Source organism: Rana temporaria, chromosome 7, assembly GCF_905171775.1.
Source record: "Rana temporaria chromosome 7, aRanTem1.1, whole genome shotgun sequence".
NCBI classification, from domain to species: Eukaryota; Metazoa; Chordata; class Amphibia; order Anura; family Ranidae; genus Rana; species Rana temporaria.
The window spans coordinates 24,803,459-24,825,230 of record NC_053495.1 but is presented as its reverse complement, the minus strand read 5'-3'; the positions used below and the strand labels follow the sequence as shown (position 1 = coordinate 24,825,230).

The 21,772-nt window shown below is 44.0% G+C and overlaps 1 protein-coding gene across 1 annotated transcript in view; it reads left to right on the top strand.

The window, feature by feature from the left end:
- The first annotated feature begins 849 nt into the window (after positions 1 to 849).
- The window catches only part of LOC120945167 (D-threitol dehydrogenase-like), an 86,276-nt gene continuing 65,353 nt past the window's right edge, over positions 850 to 21,772 (top strand). The window contains exons 1-2 of the mRNA XM_040359076.1: positions 850 to 1,106; positions 3,874 to 4,070. Coding sequence (XP_040215010.1) covers positions 1,043 to 1,106; positions 3,874 to 4,070 — 261 coding nt within the window. The 5' untranslated portion in view covers positions 850 to 1,042. The remainder of the gene's footprint in view (positions 1,107 to 3,873; positions 4,071 to 21,772) is intronic.

Here is a 21,772-nt window from a genome sequence, read left to right as displayed (position 1 = left end):
CATTGAAATCCGCGCCGAAATCCTCTGGCGATGACGTGTCGCGCCGTCGCCGCGATTATGACGCGGCGACATGCGCGACGCTATATAAGGAATTCCACGCATGCGTCGAATCATTACGACGAATGCGGGGGATCCCTTCGGACGGATGGATCCGGTGAGTCAATACAGACCAGCGGATCCATCCGTTGGGATGGATTCCAGCGGATAGATTTGTTTAGCATGTCAGCAAATATTTATCTGCTGGAATCCATCCCAGGGAATAAATATCCGCGGAAACAGATCCGCTGGATTGTACACACCATAGGATCTATCCGCTGAAACCCATTCGCTGGGATTTTTCAGCGGATGGATTCTATCGTGTGTATGGGGCCTAAGTCGGAGCGACTTGCGTCGCTCCTATTAGAACGGTTCTATTGCATTGAATGGGACGCGACACCTGTCGTGTCGCCCCAGTGTGAACCGGGTCTTACGCAAAATCCTTACATAACCACAATGTTGAGATATTCATAATTTCTTATATGATTGAGCACCACAATTAAAGGGAAGGGAGGGGAATTAAAAGAGACAAATTAACTTGATATATTGTATGTACGTTCTCTTTCCTGGAAAAAGGTGTTAAAACTTTCCTTATTAATTAGGCATAACTTAAGTCAATAATTATATAAAAATGATTCGATAACCCAATTACCTGACGTTGCATAACTTATATAAATAGGTCACCTCCTTTAAACCTTTGTTTGAATGCAACGGAATAAAAAGTGAGATGGCAGACAAATGAAAAATGATATGTAATCGAAGACTAGGGCGGGGCTGTCTTCAGCATTGTATAAGCTTATCAAGTTACATAAAGAAAAAAAAAAAGCTATAAGACTACACGTGGAACAAGCTCTGCGTACACACTGTGCATAAAGAAAACATTCTTTATATTGCTGGTCACTCACAAAAGAGGAGAGGGTGTGTTATCCTTATCTCAGCACATTCCAACTCAGTCAGCGTACCCCTAGAGGCGATTCACCACTGAAGACCAGCAAGTATCACAGTCATGGAAACTTTTCAAGGTGTGAAACTTTGGAAGGCAGACTGTGAATCCACCATGGAGCATAAAGGTATGTTCTAAAACCTCTAAAATAACCGCACAAGTGCTCCTATCATCAGCCTGTAAATGAAGAACTTATAGAGTTTAATAAATTAAATAATGTAGAAAGTCACACTTTGCCATGGCTGCGTCTCTATCTTAATTTTTAGGCTGAACAGTTCTAGTTTATTAGAATGACTATTCAGAGACAGGTGCTCTTAGTCTTAAAGCAAGGGGTTCCTTTGGGGTTGTAGAAAACAATTCTGTAAACTTATCGGGCTAGTAAACGTCTTCTTTCTTTAATTAATTCCATAATTAAATTTAGAATGCATAACGCAATGTTTTATTAATTTTTTAGGCTTTCACAGCCACTCCCTGATGGTTAGTGCTCAGATTTTTTTTTAGTTTCTGACTTCCTCTAAAGGTTGTTGGGCTGATACCAAGGTAGTTTGGTGGATAAAGAAGCATGTGGGAGTTAAAATGTATAAGAATATACCTATTTTTGTAAACACACTCATACAATATGGGGCAGATCCACAAAAGAATTACGCCGGCGTATCTATTGATACGCCGCGTAATTTAAAATTTCCCGCGTCGTATCTTTGTTTTGTATCTACAAAACAAGATACGACTGCATCTCGGATCGATCCGACAGGCGTACGTCTTAGTACGCCGTCGGATCGTAGATGCATTTTTCCGCCGGCCGCTAGGTGGCGTTTCCGTCGAATTCCGCGTCGAGTATGCAAATTAGCTAGTTACGGCGATCCACGAACGTACGTCTGGCCGGCGCATTTTTTTACGTCGTTTGCGTTCGGCTTTTTCCGGCGTATAGTTACCCCTGCTATTATGAGGCGTACTCAATGTTAAGTATGGCCGTCGCTCCCGCGTCAAATTTTTAATCTTTTACGTCGTTTGTGTAAGTCGTTCGCGAATAGGGATTTGCGTAGAATGACGTCACCGTCGGAAGCATTGGCTTGTTCCGGTTTACTTTCGAGCATGCGCACTGGGATACCCCCACGGACGGCGCATGTGCCGTTAAAAAAAAAACGTTGTTTACGTCGGGTCATGACGTATTTACGTAAAACACGCCCCCATCACATCCATTTGAATTTCGCGCCCTTACGCCGCCAAAGATACACTACGCCGCCGTAACTTTCGGCGCAAATTCTTTGAGGATTCGAAAAAAAATAAAGTTACGGCGGCGTAGTGTATCTTAGATACGCTACGCCCGGCGGATATATGCGCCGATCTACGTGGATTTGCCCCTATATGTGTATGTGTGTGTATATATATATATATATATATATATATATATATATATATATATATATATATATATAATTTCAAAAGAGCAATCACTTTTTTTTTTATATTAAAATGTGTCAATGGTGTCTAATTATTTTTGTTTTTAACATGTTTATCAACTTAGGAAACTATATTGTTTCAGACAGTGGCGGCTGGTGCTCAAATTTTTTGAGAGGCGCAAACAAACGAAAAAAAACCCCCATCAATTGCAGCCTCACTGTGCCCATCAAACGCAGCCACTGTGCCATAAAATTGTCGCCATTGTGCCATAAAATTGTCGCCACTGTGCCATGCCATCAAACGCAGCCACTGTGCCATGCCGTCAAACGCAGCCACTGTGCCATCAATTGTTGCCACTGTGCCCATCAATTGCCGCCACTGTGCCATGCCATCGTCCCCACTGTGCCCATCAATTGTCGCCACTGCTCCATGCCAAACGCAGCCACTGTGCCATCAATTGTCGCCACTGTGCCATCAATTGTCGCCACTGTGCCATCAATTGTCGCCACTGTGCCATGCCAAACGCAGCCACTATGCCATGCCATTGTCACCACTGTGCCCATCAATTGTCACCACTGTGCCATGCCAAACGCAGCCACTGTGCCATGCTATTGTCGCCACTGTGCCATGCCATTGTTGCCACTGTGCCCATCAATTGTCGCCACTGTGCCATGCCAAATGCAGCCACTGTGCCATCAATTGACGCCACTGTGCCATGCCAAATGCAGCCACTGTGCCATGCCAATGTCGCCACTGTGCCCATCAATTGTTGCCACTGTGCCATGCCAAACGCAGCCACTGTGCCATGCCATTGTCGCCACTGTGCCCATCAATTGTTACCAGTTTGCCCGAAAAATGCCGCCAGATTGCCCCCCCCTTCCTGCCTGGCACTTACCTTTCTCGGTCAGCCGTCCTCGTAATAATCCCTCGAAGTAGTCCCGGCCTCGATGTTGCTTCAGCCAATCAGGTTACCGGTAACCAGAACCGGTGAACCTGATTGGCTGAGACGCCTGTCTGTGTTAACCAGGGAATACACACACCCTGTGTCCCCTGGTTAACTATTTGGAAGCCAGTTACAGCCCTCAGGCTGTAATCGGAAAGCCTATCAGAGCCGCTGGCCTAGCAGCTCCCGTTATTCAGATGGCCGGCCCTCACTAGGGGGCCGGCCATCTGAATAGTGGGCAGCAGCGACAATACATAGATTTATGCAATGCATGAATCTATGTATTGTTTTTCAGTGGCGGTGCAGGAGCGAGAGGGGGCGGCGCTCCTACACCCTCTATGGACGCACCGCCACTGGTTTCAGAGCTCTTTGCAGTGGTTTCAAAGTCTTTTTCCAGAATCTGCTCCTTGCACAGTTTCACCAAATTAGTTATGACGAGGAACAGGTGGGGCTTCTTGCCAAGCTAATGTTGACCCTTTGGAAGTTGCACATAATAGTTTATTCATGTAATTATAATTTTTTTCAATCCATTTTTTTTTTTTTTTTGTAGAGAAACAAGTCTACACGATGCTGGTACAGCTTACAAGGCCTAGAAAGATTCTGCAGCTTTGCAGCCTCTCTACTGAGAGTATAGGCATGTTGTGTGACTACTTACCTGATGACGGATGCCTGGTTACATCTGATATATGTCCTGCTAAAGAGAAAAAAATACAAAAACGAAAAGGAACAAAAGAGGAAATTTTGAAGGTAATTATATAATAACTACTGAATTAAATAAATACATACATATATATATATATATATATATATATATATATATATATATATATATATATATAAATATACTGTATATACTCACGTATAAGCCGACCCGAATATAAGCCGAGGCACCTAATTTTACCACAAAAAAAACTGGGAAAACGTATTGACTTGAGTATGAGCCTAGGGTGGGAAAATGCAGCAGCTACTGAGTAAACAATGCCCATCTGCAGCCTCACTGTGCCCATTTGCAGTCTAATTGTGGCCATTTACAGTCTCCTATGACTTCGATTCATAGGATTATTATTGAACTCACTAACACCAGTGCCGAGGGTTATTATTTAACTCACTGCCATCAATGCTGGGGGTTATTATTGAACTCACTGCCATCAATGCTGGGGGTTATTATTTAACTCACTGACACCATTGCTGGGGGTTATTATTGAACTCACTGACACCATTGCTGGGGGTTATTATTGAACTCACTGACACCAATGTTGGGGATTATTATTGACTCACTGACACCAATGCTGAGGGTTATTATTGAACTCTCTGACACCAATGCTGGGAGTTATTATTGAACTCACTGACATGAATGCTGGGGGTTATTATTTAACTTATTGACACCAATGCTGGGGCTGATTATTGAACTCACTGACATCAATTTTGGGGGTTATTATTTAACTCACTGACACCAATGCTGGGGGTTATTATTGAACTTATTGACACCAATGCTGGGGCTGATTATTGAACTCACTGACATCAATTTTGGGGGTTATTATTTAACTCACTGACACCAATGCTGGGGGTTATTATTGAACTCACTGGGCTGGATTCAGATACAATGGTGTATCTATCCGCCCGGTGTAACGTATCTACGTTACGCCGCTGTAACTTTGGGCGCAAGTTTTGTATTCAGAAAGAACTTGCGCCCTTAGTTACAGCGGTGTAACGTATGTGTTGTGGCTTAAGGCCGCCTAATTCAAATGTGGATGTTGGGGGCGTGTTGTATATAAATTTGACTTGACCCCGCGTTTTTTACGTTTTTTTTTAACGGCGCATGCGCCGTCCGTAAAATATCCCAGTGTGCAATGCGCCAAAGTACGCCGCAAGGACGTATTGGAATCGACGTGAACGTAAATGACGTCGAGCCCTATTCGCGAACGATTTACGCAAACGACATAACATTTTCAAAATTCGACGCGGGAACGACGGCCATACTTAACATAGGATACGCCGCACATACCCCTCATATAGCAGGGGTAACTTTACGCCGGAAAAAGCCTAACGCAAACGACGTAAAAAAAAAGCGCCGGGCGGTCGTTTGTTTCTGAATCGGCGTAAACACTAATTTGCATATTCCTCGCGTAACAATACGGAAGCGGCGCCACCTAGCGGCCAGCGATAATATGCAGCCTAAGATACGACGGTGTAAGACACTTACACCTGTCGGATCTTAGGGATATCTATGCGTAACTGATTCTATGAATCAGGCGCATAGATACGACCTCCCGCACTCAGAGATACGACGGCGTATCGGGAGATACGCCGTCGTATCTTGTTTCTGAATCTGGCCCACTGACACCAATGTTGGGGATTATTATTGAACTCACCGACACCAATGCTGGGGGTTATTATTGAACTCGCTGACACCAATGCTGGGGGTTATTGTACTCCAACTTCTGTGTGAATTACAATACACTGCACAAAATGTTTGAGCCTCTAGAGGTGTTGGGTGCTGTATTTAAAGCTCTCTATAACTTTTTAAATTGTCTACTACTGCTCCAAAGCATAAGTAAACCCAAGAACAAGAATGTAATATTGAAGCATAATAGTCATTAGATGTGGTGGCTGCATTCTTTAAGGTATTTAGATAGTACTGACAACCTATTCAGTACTCTACATACTTCATTTTCACACTACTCCCTGCCCTTAAGGAGCAGGTCTAAGGTCTCTCTCTCTATTACACACGCAGACAATGATTTTTGGATGTATTAAAAATGATTTGACAAACTTTATTCGTAGCAATCATAAAATTAGAGATACAAACAAATATGGATTTTAAGTTGTGGACAAAAGTGAAACAATTAGTGCATGCCCAAATCATGCATTCATGATGTTATGCATAGTTATTCCACATCCTCTGTTAACATGCATATGGCCTTTGGAGGACCTTGTGAATAGATGAACAACCAACGCGTTTCAGACTCTTTCTTCAGGGGGTGTAATGCGGAGAGACATATCTGCAAAAAAATACATACCAGTAAGTTCATGTAAATTAAGAAACATAACAACAATGCATGGTGCTGCATCCATATGGAATGTGTTCATGTACATTTGGAAAAATCACTACATGAAACCACATGTAAAGCTGTAACAGTTAAAAACCTCATAGATGCCATCACTCTATGAACCACCAAGGAAACAGCTCTTGTACTGGAAGGTCATGGAAAAGGGGATGAATTAGTGCCCCCAAAGGTAACACTACCAGAGGAGGAGGCCAAGTTAAATTTCACTTTAGCGCAATCAGGCCTCATTACTGCTAGACCTGTTGAATCAAGAAGCTGTCTGGCAAAGTGAAGCATGCTAAAAGATCTTAAAAAGCAACACATCGGGCCAGATTCTCAGCAGAGTTACGACGGTGTATCTCAGGAAATACCGTCGTATCTCTGTTTTTTGACCCGGGTATCTATGCGAGTGATTCCTAGAATCATTTTCGCATAGATACGGCCAAGATCCGACAGGTGTAAGTGACTTACACTGTCTGATCTTAAATGTAATTCGCCGCCGGCCGCTAGGTGGCGTTTACGTTCAGGTCTTATTTGACTATGCAAATGAGCCTGATACGCCGATTCCCGAACGAATTTGCGGCGCGTAGTTGTCGCTTACGTCGTTTCCGTAGGTGTAAGGTTACCCCTGCTATATGAGGGGTAACCTTACGCCAGTCCGCCGTATGCCATGTTAAGTATGGCGTCGGGTCCGCATCGTCTTTTCCCGTCGGGTACGTCGTTTTCCTAAGTCGTTTTTGAATACGACTTTACGTCAATGATGCACACGTCGGAGTCAATGACGTTTTCCGTCATGAGCTGGAGCATTCGCACTGGGCTATTTTCAATCCGGCGCATGCGCAGTTCAATCGACGTGGGGCGCGGTTAATTTAAATACAAGCCGCCCCCTTTGAATTACGCGGGGATACGCCAGGCCATTTACACTACGCCGCCGCAAATTACGGAGCAAGTGCTTGAGGAATACGGCACTTGCTCCAGTAAGTTGCGGCGGCCTAGTGTAAATGGCTTACGCTATGCCGCCGCAGAAACTACCAGAATCTGGCCCACTATGCCAAGAACAGATGAGCAACAAAGTAATTGACGTAATTGACGTAATTGATGTATCAGTCTGCAAATGGTTACAAATCCATTTCTAATCCCGCTTACACACGATCATTTTTCGTATTCTAAAAAATTAAGTTTTTCAGGCTCTAGAAAAAACAAAGTTATTTTCAACTTGATCATTGAAACGTCCTTGCCTACACACGATTGTGAAAAAAAAATGCTCTAGCAAAGCGCGGTGACGTACAACACGTACGACGGCACTATAAAGGGGAAGTTCCATGCGGATGACGCCACCCTTGGGGCTGCTTTAGCTGATTCCATGTTAGTAAAAGACGATTCACGCTTTTCTGTCTGTTACAGCGTGATGAATGTGCTTACTCCATTATGAACAGTAGTTTTACCAGAACGAGCGCTCCCGTCTCATAACTTGCTTCTGAGCATGCGCGGATTTTTCACATCGTTAAAGCCCACACGCGACCATTTTTTACAACCCGAAAAACGACAACGTTAAAAACGTTGTTAAAAATAGAGCATGTTCGATTTTTTTGGCCATTTTTTAGAACCCGAAAAATGATCGTGTTTACGCAGCATAAGGCTTTGGGACGCCAGCAAACCACAGTGAGAGCCATTATTCACAAATATAGAAAACTTGGAACAGTGGTGAACCCTCCCAGGAGTGGCTGTCCTATCAAAATTACTTCAAGAGTACGAGGACAACTCATCAAGGAGGTCATAAAATAATCCAGAGCAACATCTAGACCTCACTTGACTAAGTTAAGGTCAGTGTTTATGATTTAACAATAAGACAGAGACTGGGCAAAAATGGCATCCATGGGAGAGTTCCAAGGCCAAAGCCACTGCTGACCAAAAAGAACACAAAGGCTTGTCTCAGATTTTCTAAAAAAACATCTTGATTATCCCCAAGACTTTTCGGCAAATATTCTGTGGACTGATGAGACAAAAGTTGAACTTTTTGGAAGGTGTGCATTTCGTTACATCTGGCATAAAACTAACACAACATTTCATAAAAAGAACATCATACCAACAGTGAAACATGGTGGCGGTAGTGTGATGGCCTGGGGCTGCTTTGTCGCTTCAGGACCAGGACGACTTGCCATAATTGATGGAACCATGAATTCTGCACTCTAAGGCCCCATACACACGATAGAATCTATCCGCAGATAAATCCCATCGAATGGGTTTCAGCGGATAGATTCTATGGTGTGTACACTCCGGCGGATATTTATCCGCGGATATTTCCGAATTCCAGCAGATAAATATTTGTCGACATGCACAGAATATCTATCTGCTGGAATCGGATCCCACGGATGGATCCGCTCGTCTGTACAGACTCACCGGATCCATCCGTCCAAAGGGATTCCCCGCACGCGTCGTAATGATTTGACGCATGCGTGGAATTCCTTATATGACAGCGTCGCGCCCGTCGCCGCGTCATAATCGTGGCGACGGCGCGACACGTCATCGCCAGAGGATTTCGGCGCGGATTTCAATGCGATGGTGTGTACACGCCATCGCATAGAAATCTGCTGAAATCCTCTCGAGGATTTATCCGCGGATACGGTCCGCTGGACCGTATCCGCGGATAAATCCTCTCGTGTGTATGGGGCCTAACAGAAAATCCTGAAGGAGAATGTCGGGCCATCAGTTTGTAAACTCAAGTTCATGCACACTTGGGTTATGCAGCAGGACAATGATCCAAAATACATTAGGAAGTCCACCTCTGAATGGCCCAGAATTAAGGTTTTGGAATGGCCTAGTCAAAGTCTGGACTTAAATCCCATTGAGATGTTGTGGCATGACCTTAAACAGTCCACTCACGCTGAAAAACCCTCCAGTGTGGCAGAATTAAAACAATTCTGCAAGGAAGAGTGGGTCAAAAGTTCTCCATAGCGATGTGAAAGACATCACACCACCATGTTTCACTGTTGGTATGATGTTCTTTTTATGAAATGGTGTGTTAGTTTTATTTTAAACTGTGCGGGAGCTAAAAAAGAGTAGATACAAATAAATGTGTGCTAATACAAGTGAATCAGGTATAGCAAGGTGGCTGCTGCGTGAGTTAAAAAGGCAAAGCAAGGTGTGTTATAGATAGTTTGTTAGTAAGGCTCACTACCCTTAAAGAAAAAAAGAGAAAAAGATGATAAATTTAATGCGAAAGAAAGTAAAATAGAAGGAAACCAAAAAATAATAGGTGACCCAGCAAAGAAGAGTTTTTTACAGAGAATATATCAGTTCTTACTTTGTAGTCTTATATCCTGGGGCTGTAATTTAGAGCCTGGCCACAGAAACCCAAAGCAGAAAAAAAGGAATGTAGTCTAACCAACACTACAATTTATACCTGAGGTCAAAGAGCACTGGTCTCTCCCAGCACCACCCAGGGGCTGCCTAATGGGGGAGGGGAGGGGGGGGGACAAGGTGTGTGATAGATAGTGTATTAGTCTGACCCCCAACCCAAATAAGTAAAAGAAGAAGATGATGGAATGCAATAAGAATAGAAGGAAACCAAAAATAATATGTCATCCAGCAGGGAGGGGGGGGGGTTCACAGAGTATACAAAAGTTAATACAGTAAAACCTTGGTTTGAGAGTAACTTGGTTTGAGAGCGTTTTGCAAGACAAGCAAAATGTTTAAATACATTTTGCCTTGATATACAAGTGATGTCTTGATATAAGAGTAGCGTCATGTCACAACTGAGTATAAAAAAGAAGAGAGGAGCCTCTAAGTGTAGCAATATGGTAACATTTAATGAAGGTACAACATTTAACACCTTATTGCTACAATTAGAGGTGCCTCTCTTCTCTTTTATACTCTCCAAAAAAAATGTTTTGATATACAAGTGCTTTGGATTACAAGCATGTTTCTGGAACAAATTATGCTCACAATCCAAGGTCTTACTGTACCTTGTAGTACTACATCCTGGGGCTTCAGAGTGTGGCCACAGTAACCCAGAAGGGTAAAAAAAAGGGAATATAGTCCAACCAACACCGCCATTTGTATCTGAGGTAAAAAAACACAGGCCCCTTGAGGACGGGGTTGATGACCGCTGCACTAGATTATAGTTAGGGGTATCGGAGTAAAGGGGGCTGAATACAAATGCACGCCACACTTTTCACAAATTTATTTGCAAAAATTGTTGAAAACATATCATTTTCCTTCCACTTCACAATTATGTGCCACTTTGTGTTGGTCTATCACATAAAATCCCAATAATATACATTTACGTTTTTTATTGTAACATGGCAAAATGTGGATTTCAAGGGGTATGAATACTTTTTCAAGGTACTGGCCCGGATTGAGAACGGAGATACGACGGCGTATCTCTGAGTGCGGGCCGTCGTATTTATGTGACTGATTCAGAGAATCAGTTAAGCACAGATTTCCCTAAGGCCCCATACACACCATAGAATCCATCCGCAGATAAATCCCAGCAAATGGGTTTCTGCGGATAGATCCTATGGTGTGTACACGCCAGCGGATCTGTTTCCGCGGATATATCTCCCCTGGGATGGATTCCAGCAGATCGGATATTCGCTGACATGCAGAACAAATCCATCTGCTGGAATCCATCCCAACGGATGGATCCGCTGGTCTGTACAGACTCACCGGATCCATCCGTCCGAAGGGATCCCCCGCATGCGTCGTAATGATTCAACGCATGCGTGGAATTCCTTATATGACAGCGTCGCGCACGTCGCCGCGTCATAATCGCGGCGACGGCGCGACACGTCATCGCCAGAGGATTTCGGCGCGGATTTCAATGCATTAAAGACATCGCATTAAAATCTGCTGAAATCCTCGAGAGGATTTATCCGCGGAAACGGTCCGCTGGACCGTATCCGCGGATAAATACTCCCGTGTGTATGGGGCCTTAGATCCGACCAGCGTAAGTGTCTTACACCGTCGTATCTTAGGCTGCATATTTACGCTGGCCACTAGGTGGCGCTTCCGTATATTTACGCAAGCAAAATGCTAATTAGTTATTTACGCCGATTCAGAAACGTACGTCCGTCCGGCGCATTTTTTTTACATCGTTTACGTTAGGCTTTTTCCGGCGTAAAGTTACCCCTACTATATGAGGCGTAGCTAATGTTAAGTATGGACGTCGTTCCCGCGTCGAGTTTTGAAAATTTTACGTCGTTTGCGTAAGTCGTTTGCGAATAGGGCTGTACGTAAGTTACGCTCACGTCTAAAGCAATGACGACTTGCGGCGTAATTTCGAGCATGCGCACTGGGATTTTTTCAAGAATGGCGCATGCGCCGTTCGTAAAATACGTCAAATACGTGGGGTCACAGTGAATTTACATAAAACACGCCCACATCATCTCCATTTGAATTAGGCGGGCTTACGCCGACAAACATACGTTACGCCGCCGTAACTAAGGGCACAAGTTCTTTCTGCATACGGAACTTGCGCCCTAAGTTACGGGGGCGTACCGTATGTGAGATACGTTACGCCGCGCCGACAGATACTGCTATGTATCTGAATCCGGCCCACTGTATATATATATTGGTTTATAAAGGAGGCAGCATGAATTTTTCACATTAATTATTATCACATATGAGTGATTGAGGTATACACTAATGCCCTGTACACACGATGGACCGCTTTCATCGGACAAACCGATCGTGTGTGGGCCCTATCGTTTTTTTTCCCCATCAGTGAAAAAAATAGAACCTGTTTTAAAAATTCTGATGGTTAAAAAACCGATAGAAAAAAACGATAGTCTGTGGGGAAATCCATCGGTCAAAAATCCACGCATGCTCAGAATCAAGTCGACGCATGCTCGGAAGCATTGAACTTCATTTTTCTCTGCACGTCGTTGTGTTTTACGTCACCGCGTTCTGACACATACGGATTTTTAACTGATGGTGTGTAGGCAAGACTGATGAAAGTCAGCTTCACCGGATATCTGATGAAAAAATCCATCGGTCCGTTTTCATCGGATGAACCGATCGCGTGTACGTGGCATTAGGATCATTTCTATAGCGCTGTGTTATTAGACTTTTATAAAAATCTGTTTTAGGTCAACAAAAACATACGCAAAAAAAAAAAGAAGAAGAAAGAAATGAATCTACTGAACACCAGTGATCAGTAGAGTTTGCAGAATCGTTTTTCTCATCCAGTACACTCCGTACACCACACACCATAAAATCAGTCCATGCCTACATCCCAGCATGAATAGTTTCCCCCTCTGATCAGTCATCTGTGCCAAGCTCCTCACTAAAAACCACTCGGCTGTCTCTGACAGCACGAAAATGAATCAATTGCCTACAGAGGATATTAAATGACGGTGTCACTTTCCTTTACGCCGTTAGTTACAAACCTTTTATCCACATAATTATTCTTCCCATTATCTCTCTCCTGGGTATAGAAATTGTCTCCTCTTCTGTTGATTGTGATTAGTCAGTGGAGATCAGCGCCAGACGTGAGGACAATGCAGTAGGAATGTTTTTATATTAAATTTGCTTTATTCCCTATTTCCTTTTAGCTTTTTAAGGGTCCGACCATCAAAAACTGATGTTTTGTTTGTTGGTGGGCGCCTGGCGGCGGAGCCCTTTAGTGGCTTCTTGTATCACTCTTATGCAGGCCACACATGGTCGAATTCCGAAAAAATATTATTTTTACAGTAAAATCAGACATTGTGTGCGTTTTTTGATCCAATTGATTTATGAAATTCGACCAACTAGGCCTTTAATTTCAACAGAGTTGCTACAGAAAATAATTTTCATGGCCGGGAATCTTCTTTTGTTCCTGGGAATTTTCTTTTCTTGCACTCATGTGCATTCTTTTTTCTAAGCAGAAAGAGAGAGTATCCCCTAACTGGACTTTAAAGGCACTGGGCCAGATCCACATACATGTAGATCGGCGCAGCGTATCAGAGATACACTACGCCGCCGTACCTTATCTGGAGCATTTTCGAATCCTCAGCGATTTCGCGCCGTAAGTTACAGTGGCGTAGTGTATTTCTGGCGGCGGATTTGAAATTGGGCGGGTTGGGGGCGGGTTTCATTTAAATGAAGCACGTCCCCGCGCCGAATGAAATGCGCATGCGTCATCAAGAAATTTTCCGCCATGCTTTGCCCGAAATGACGTCGCAACGACGTCATTTTTTGAACTTAGACGTGAGTTACGTCCATCCCTATTCACGGACGACTTACGCAAAAAATTTTTTTTTCAAATTTCGACGCGGGAACGACGGCTATACTTAACATGGCAAGTCTATGTATACGCCGCAAAATACCAGCTTTAACTATACGCCGGAAAAAGCCGACTACAGACAAAGTTATAAAATGCGACGGCCGCGCGTACGTTCGTGGATCGTCGTAAATCGCTAATTTGCATACCCGACACAGAAAACGCCACCCAGCGGACGCCGAAGTATTGCATCTTAGATCAGAAGGCTTACGAAGTCGTACACCTGTCGGATCTAACCCAGAAGCCATCGTATCTTGTTTTGAGGATTCAAAACAAAGATACGACGCGGGAAATTTTAAAGTACACTGGCGTATCAGTAGATACGCCGGCGTACTTCGTCTGTGGATCTGGCCCACTGAAATTAGATAGAATATCTGTCTAGGTATATAGAAACAGTATACGTTTTTTTTTATGTCACAATGTAGAGTATAAGATTTCCTATCCTCTGTGCCCAGTCTTGTCACACAGAGTTAATCCAGCTCTGAGCAATCCTCTTTTGTTGTTCAGTGAAAATTAACAGACTTCCAGATAAAAACCTGTCTAAATACAAAGGGCCAAATCTTCAAAGGAGATACGCAGGCGGAACTGCTGTTCAGCCTGCGTATCCCTGTGGCTATCTTTGGAAACGATCCTCAGAAGGATTTTTCCAAAGATAGGCATAAGATCCGACATCTGTAATAGACTTACACTGTCGGATCTTAGGATGCAGTACCGCATCCGCCGCTGGGGGCATTTCGAGTTGAAATGCCGCTTTGCGTATGCAAATGAGTACTTAGGCAGATCCACAAAGCTTTTTAGCTTTGTGTTTTCTGCGTAAGTTACGTTTTGCATGCGTAAAATTAGGGATGCTTTTACAAGGCCTAAACTGTTTAGACCTTGTAAAAACAAACCTTTTTTTCTATCGCCGCGTTTTTTAAATTTCGAATTTTTTTTCCCGGCGCGTATTTTTTTTTTTTACCCGACGCAACTTTATTGTCCCGTCGCGATCCACAAAGCCCGGCGTAAAGTACGTTCGCGCGATGCACGTCGGGAAAAATGACGTCACACGCATGCGCCGAACGTCCGGCGCGGGAGCACGCCTCATTTAAATAGGAATCGCCCCCTCGATCAGACGACCGCCTTGCGACGGAGGCACTTAAGTTACACGGCGTGTAATTTCTAGGTAAGTGCTTTGTGGATCGGGCACTTAGGTAGAAATTTTACGCCTGTGTAACTTAACTGCTGAAAGTTAAGTTAGGCAGGTTTTTTGAGGATTTGGCCCAAAGTCCTTTCCTCTCTCCTTGTTTTGAGTGACAGGTTATTTACATATCTAGCTTGGACATGTTTATCATATGTTATGTTATGTTTATCATAATATGAGGTGATCCACAGTTCATTGTATATCACCAGGAAGTGTTATGTGGGGGAGGGGTGGATTTCTCACTTTTCATGCTGTGGATCGCCTCATATTATGATAAACATAACATAACATATGATAAACATGTTCAAGCTAGATATGTAAATAACCTGTCACTCAAAGCAAGGAGAGAGGAATGGACTTTTTATTTAGACAGGTTTTTATCTGGAAGTCTGTTAATTTTCACTGAACAATAAAAAAGGATTGCTCAGAGCTGGATTAACTCTGTGTGGCAAGACTGGGCACAGATGATAGGAAATCTTATACTCTACATTGTGACATCAAATGGTTTACCTCAACTTTAACCACTTGCTGACGGCCGTACGACTTTGTACGGTCTCAGCGCGGCTCCCAATCTCTAACAGGCCGTCTTTTTACGGCCTCCCCTTTTCGCGTTCCCCGCGCGCGCTCCCGAGCGCGCAGCGGGGAACTGCTGTGCTGGCCGTGTCCCTTGGACACAGCAAGTCACAGATCGCCGTGAACGGCCAATCGGAGCGGCCGTTTCCTAGGCGATCTGTGCGGCCAATGAGAGATGATCTCATATGTTTACATATGAGATCATCTCTCATTCCCGGCTCTCGCAGACAGCGGTGCTGTCAGGGGAGAGAGGAGACGGATCTGTGTCTCTTGTACATAGAGACACAGATCGGTCACCCCCCCCAGTCACCCCCCCTCCCCCACAGTTAGAACACTAATTAGGGTACACATTTAACCCCTTCCTCACCCCCTAGTGTTAACCCCTTCCCTGCCAGTCACATTTATACAGTAATTAGTGCATATTTATAGCACTGATTGCAGTATAAATGTGAATGGCGCCAAAAATGTGTCAAAAGTGTCCGATGTGTCCGCCATAACGTCGCAGTCCCAATAAAAATCGCAGATCGCCCCCATTTCTAGTAAAAAAAAAGCATTTATACAGTAATTAGTGCATATTTATAGCACTGATTGCAGTATAAATGTGAATGGCGCCAAAAATGTGTCAAAAGTGTCCGATGTGTCCGCCATAACGTCGCAGTCCCAATAAAAATCGCAGATCGCCGCCATTTCTAGTAAAAAAAAAAATTTATACAGTAATTAGTGCATATTTATAGCACTGATTGCAGTATAAATGTGAATGGCGCCAAAAATGTGTCAAAAGTGTCCGATGTGTCCGCCATAACGTCGCAGTCCCAATAAAAATCGCAGATCGCCGCCATTTCTAGTAAAAAAAAAAAAAATAAATAAAATAATTCTGTCCCTTATTTTGTAGGCGCTATAACTTTTGCGCAAACCAGTCGCTTATTGCGATTTTTTTTTTTTTTTTACTAAAAATATGTAGAATACGTATCGGCCTAGACTGAGGATAAAAAAAAAACGTAAAAAAAAAAATTGAGCTATTTATTATAGCAACAAAGTAAAAATATTTTATTTTTTTTCAAAATTGTCGCTCTATTTTTGTTTATAGCGCAAAAAATAAAAACCGCAGAGGTGATCAAATACCACCAAAAGAAAGCTCTATTTGTGGGGGAAAAAGGACGTTAATTTTGTTTGGGAGCCACGTCGCACGACCGCGCAATTGTCAGTTAAAGCGACGCAGTGCCGAATCGCAAAAAGTCCTCTGGTCAGGAAGGGGTTTAAGTGCCCAGCAAGGAAGTGGTTAAGGAGATATTTCTTGTACCTACAGGTAAGCCTTAATCTAGGCTTACCTGTAGGTGCAATTTATGTGCTTGGCTGGGGCTGGGCTGGAAGGGAGTATGTGTCTTTTAGACACATGCCCCCTTCTATGACACTGCAGTGAGAGGCGTGCCTCCACTGCAGCATTGTTATTGGACAGCTGGGGCTAATGGTACTTTACCATTGGTCCAGTTTACTGCCACACTCCAAGATGTGCTGGTATTTTAATTATATAAGTAATGTATAACAATGGCCATAGAAGTTAATGTGTCTTCTATTTGGCCTGGGGTAGGAGAAGGGGGGGGGGGACATTTAGGGAGGCTGTTAAGGAAAACCAAACTGAAGCTTTCGGTACAGAAGGGCCTCAGGATCATCCTCCCTAGGCACACACAGGTCGCCCTCTGCTTAGCTGAGGTAGCAAAGTGAATGTATTGACCTCTGAACTTCAGCTACAGGCTAAAAAGAAACCTGTGTGCCTAGTATAGTCGGCACGCCCAGTATTTCTTCTCAACTGAAATGTTGGAGGACAGCCAAGGTTTCTACAAAAAGCTTCAAAAAAATTGAATTTAAAGAAGTTTGTATTAGGGTTATAATGTAGCTTGCAAGAGCATTAATAACTTGTCATAGTATAAAATATTGTAGAGGTACCAACCATATGATCAGACTAGGGGTGATATGCAGTTTCTACTTTACTAAACAATGGAAATCAACATGACATTGCATAGGGGATATCATATGAACAGGGGCAGAAGCTCTTAATGAAGCTAAGAATATCCTAACCAGCGGCTCCTTTGTGGGTAGCGCTACACAAGTCTAGACCTAACCCTTTCAATCAATAAAATCACAAAAATCTCATATAAACATTAACATATCTTAAAGCGGGAGTTCACCCATAAAAAATGTTTTAACCTTAGATTGATGCTCATTTTGTCTAGGGGAATCGGCTAGTTGTTTTAAAATCAAAGCAGTACTTACCGTTGTAGAGAGCGATCTTCTCCGCCGCTTCCGGGTATGGTCTTCGGGACTGGGCGTTTCCGATTTTGATTGACAGGCTTCCGACAGTCGCATCCATCGCGTCACGCGTAGCCGAAAGAAGCCAAACGTCGGTGCGGCTCTATACTGCGCCTGCGCACCAACGTTCGGCTACTTTCGGAAAATTGTGACGCGATGGATGCGACCGTCGGAAGCCTGTCGGAAGACTGTCAATCAAAATAGGAACGCCCAGTCCCGCAGCCCATACCCGGAAGCGGCGGAGAAGATCGCTCTCTACAACGGTAAGTACAGCTTTGATTTTAAAACAACTAGCCGATTCCCCTAGACAAAATGAGCATCACTCTAAGGTTAAAAAATGTTAGTTCCGGGTGAACCTCCACTTTAATGTATTTTCAAAAGTAATCGTCAATATTCTTTAACCAGGCAGCGTTGAATAAAATAACACCTAGTGAGCCTATCATGAAGGTCCTTGTCTAGGCACTTCCTGTTTTAGGGTGACACCGCTCTGTACCTGACTCCCAGTTCTGCTTCTGTGTTGTCTTCGCCACAAAAATTTGAATCTGCAATTGTCCATTTCAACACACGTAACACAGTCATGGCCAAATGCTGTCACCATCAGGAACTCTGCCCTGAGAAATATCATTGATGTAGGCAGGAAGTGGCTAACAGAGGCTGGAGTAAAGCAGTAAAATGCAAAAAAGGATGAAAATAAGTTAACAAGTATAGTGCTACACTAGTAGGAGGCGGAGCCGCTGGATAGGATGGGTCCTGTGTTCTTTGCCTCAACCTTTTCATTAACCTCAGCCCCTCTAACACACCAGGTTGAGTGTACATACAACATACAAATAGGTAGATTCACGTAGATTGGCCTAACTTTAGGGCGGCCTAGCCTAGCCTTTTTAGGCTACACCGCCGTAAATTAGTTAGGCTAGTAGTGATTCACAATCTACTTACCTGCTAATCTACGGCGGTGTAGCCTAAAACGAGCGGGCGTAAGGGCGCCTAATTCAAATGACTTGGAGGGGGGCGTATTGTATGGAAATGAGGCTTGACCTCACGGTTTTTGACGTTTTTTGAGACTGCGCATGCGCCGGGCGACTACATTTCCCAGTGCGCATTGCGGCTAAGTAGGCCGTACGGGCCTATTGATTTTGACATGTACGTAAACGACGTAAATCCTGATTCGCGGACGACTTGTGCAAACGACGTAAAAAATTCGAACCTCGCGGCGGGAACGGCGGCCATACTTAACATTGTTATTCCACCTCATAGGTGGAATAACTTTAGGCGGCCTATCCCTTACGGAAACAACGTAATGCGACGGTGTAGGCCTGGCGTACGTTCGTGAATCGGCGTATACTCTCATTTACATAATCTACGCCGGCCGCAAAGGAAGCGCCATCTAGCGGCCAACAGAAACATTGCAAGCTAAGATAGAACGGCGCAAGCCGGCCTATCTTAGCTTTGTTTAAGTGTATCTCTGTTTGAGAATACACTTAAACAAACGCCAGCGTAGATTCAGGCCGGGTACTCACGAACAAACATGTACGGTGAAAGCGGTCCGTCGGACCGTTTTCACCGTACATGTCTGCCAGAGGGCTTCTGTACGATGGTTGTACACACCATCGTACAGAAGTCCGCGCGTTAACATTACGCGGGGCGTGTCCGCGTCGTCGCCGCGACGATGACGCGGCGATGACGCGGAGACGTGGGCGGGCCTGCCATTTAAAGGCTTCCACGCATGCGTCGAAGTCATTCGACGCATGCGAGGGACGGCGGGCGCCTGGACATGTACGGTAGGTCTGTACTGACGACCGTACATGTCCGAGCGGGCAGGATTCCAGCGGACGGTTTTAAAACACGTCCAGGAATATTTGTCCGCTGGGAAAAGGCCCGGCGGGCAAATGTTTGCTGGAATTCGGCCCGCTCGCGCCCACACACGACCAAACATGTATGCTGAAACTGGCCCGCGGACCAGTTTCAGCATACATGTTTGGTCGTGTGTACGGGGCCTCAGAGTTATCAATAGATAAGCCGGCCTAACTCTTTGTGAATCTACCTAAAAATATACATACCAATCCAATTCTTAGATTCGGTGGCTGCATTCATTTCCTTTTTTAGTTATTTTCCTTTATTTTTACCTGGTAATAAGTCTGTTATTTTAAAATGTTCTTTTAACAGATGAAGATGTCCAGCAAAGGTGGCAGTTAGAAGGTTGAGACAAACCATTTACCACTGACGGGGCAGACAATGGTCAACTTGTATTCATTTATAGATATGTGCATTCATTTTCGTCCGAATGCATTATCGTTCGAATTCAGGCTAATTTCATTATCGTTTTAACAAACGAAAACGAACGCGCAGAATCAAAAATCCGAAAGATCCGACATAAAAAAATGCTTTATTTTCGCTGCTACGACAGTTTGATATAGATAGGAGATTTGACATGATGGTGACAATAGCAATATGTGTCCTGTGGTCGAATGTGCCTAACCTTAACTCTTAGTCCAAGATTATTCTACATTCGAAATTATAGAGACAGTGTTGGGGTAGACCATTCGACATGAACGATGAAGATTCGACCTATAGGCTATAGAAGAATTAGAATGTTGGTTGACTAGTAATAATAGTTTATAAATATAACTATTACTAGTGCCATACAACATTAGAATTCTTCTATAGCTTGTAGGCGGAAAATTTGACCGGAAATGTACGATTGCGGCATTGTGTAGTTTAGCTGCTCCATCGAATCTTCTTAGAACATTCGACAAACACCATAAGCCTCCAATGACAGACTCGACCTTAATTAATTCAGATTTTCAGACGAATGCATTTTTTAACTAAACAAAATAAATAAAAACAAATTTCGGGAGTAACTAAATAAATGTATTTTTCGGATGAAAACGAAATTCCAAAATGAAATATTTCAGTGTGCACATGTCTATATCATTTATTCCTTTATTCCAAAAAAATCAGCTTCTGTAAGCTGGAGTTTGACTTTAAATAGTTAGTCAAATCTATCTACACCCCCTCTCTCCAGATTGTAAAGCTGGACAGGGTTGCAAGTATGTTGCAGTTGCAATGCTTTGTTTCACAATGTGCCTCCTTTCATGGGCAGTACCCCCCACCGAATATGACCCATTCAAGTGAATAGGGCCACACAGCATCCATGAGCCAAAGGCAAGACTCAGGCCCCGTACACACGACCGAGTTTCTCGGCAGAATTCAGCCAGAAACTCGGTCGGAGCTGGTTTCTGCCGAGGAACTCGGTCGTGTGTACACTTTTCAGCGAGGAAGCCGACGAGGAACTCGTCGGGCCGAAAAGAGAACATGTTCTCTATTTTCTCGTTAGTGAATTAGGAAAAGTCGGCCCGCCGAGTTCCGCGGCGGCTTCTACACTAAACTCGACGAGGAACTCGATGTGTTTGGCACGTCAAGTTCCTCGGTCGTGTGTACGGGGCCTCAGGGTTGTGTTGCGGTGTTCCCATTCAAAAAGTCTGATCATTTGTTAAAAAAAGCAATGGGTCGTGTTTTGCTTTATGAGATGCAACACAGGTGTAAACGAGGCCTTGGCCTAAACAAGATTAACTGAATAAAGCCACCATAGACCAAGGACTGGTGAGCTGCAATAAATGTAATATTTGTTATTGGGTTTGGTTATCTTTTAAGTAAGGCAGCACTCAAAATTTCCACTTGCCTGCTTGCATTTGGCGAGTGGAAATTAGTTGAGGGCTAGTGAGCAGCCGTATTGAATGGGAGCCGATTCTGCGATCTGCCAGCAAACTGTAGGGAAGGATGAGGAGAGGAAGAGGAGAGCTGGTCGGATCACACAGAGAGGAGAGCAGGAGGAGAGGAAGAGGAGAGCTGGTCGGATCACACAGAGAGGAGAGCAAGAGGAGAGGAAGAGGAGAGCTGCCCGGATCACACAGAGAGGAGAGCAGGAGGAGAGGAAGAGGAGAGCTGCCCGGATCACACAGAGAGGAGAGCAAGAGGAGAGGAAGAGGAGAGCTGCCCGGATCACACAGAGAGGAGAGCAATAGGAGAGGAAGAGGAGATCTGCCCGGATCACACAGAGAGGAGAGCAGGAGGAGAGGAAGAG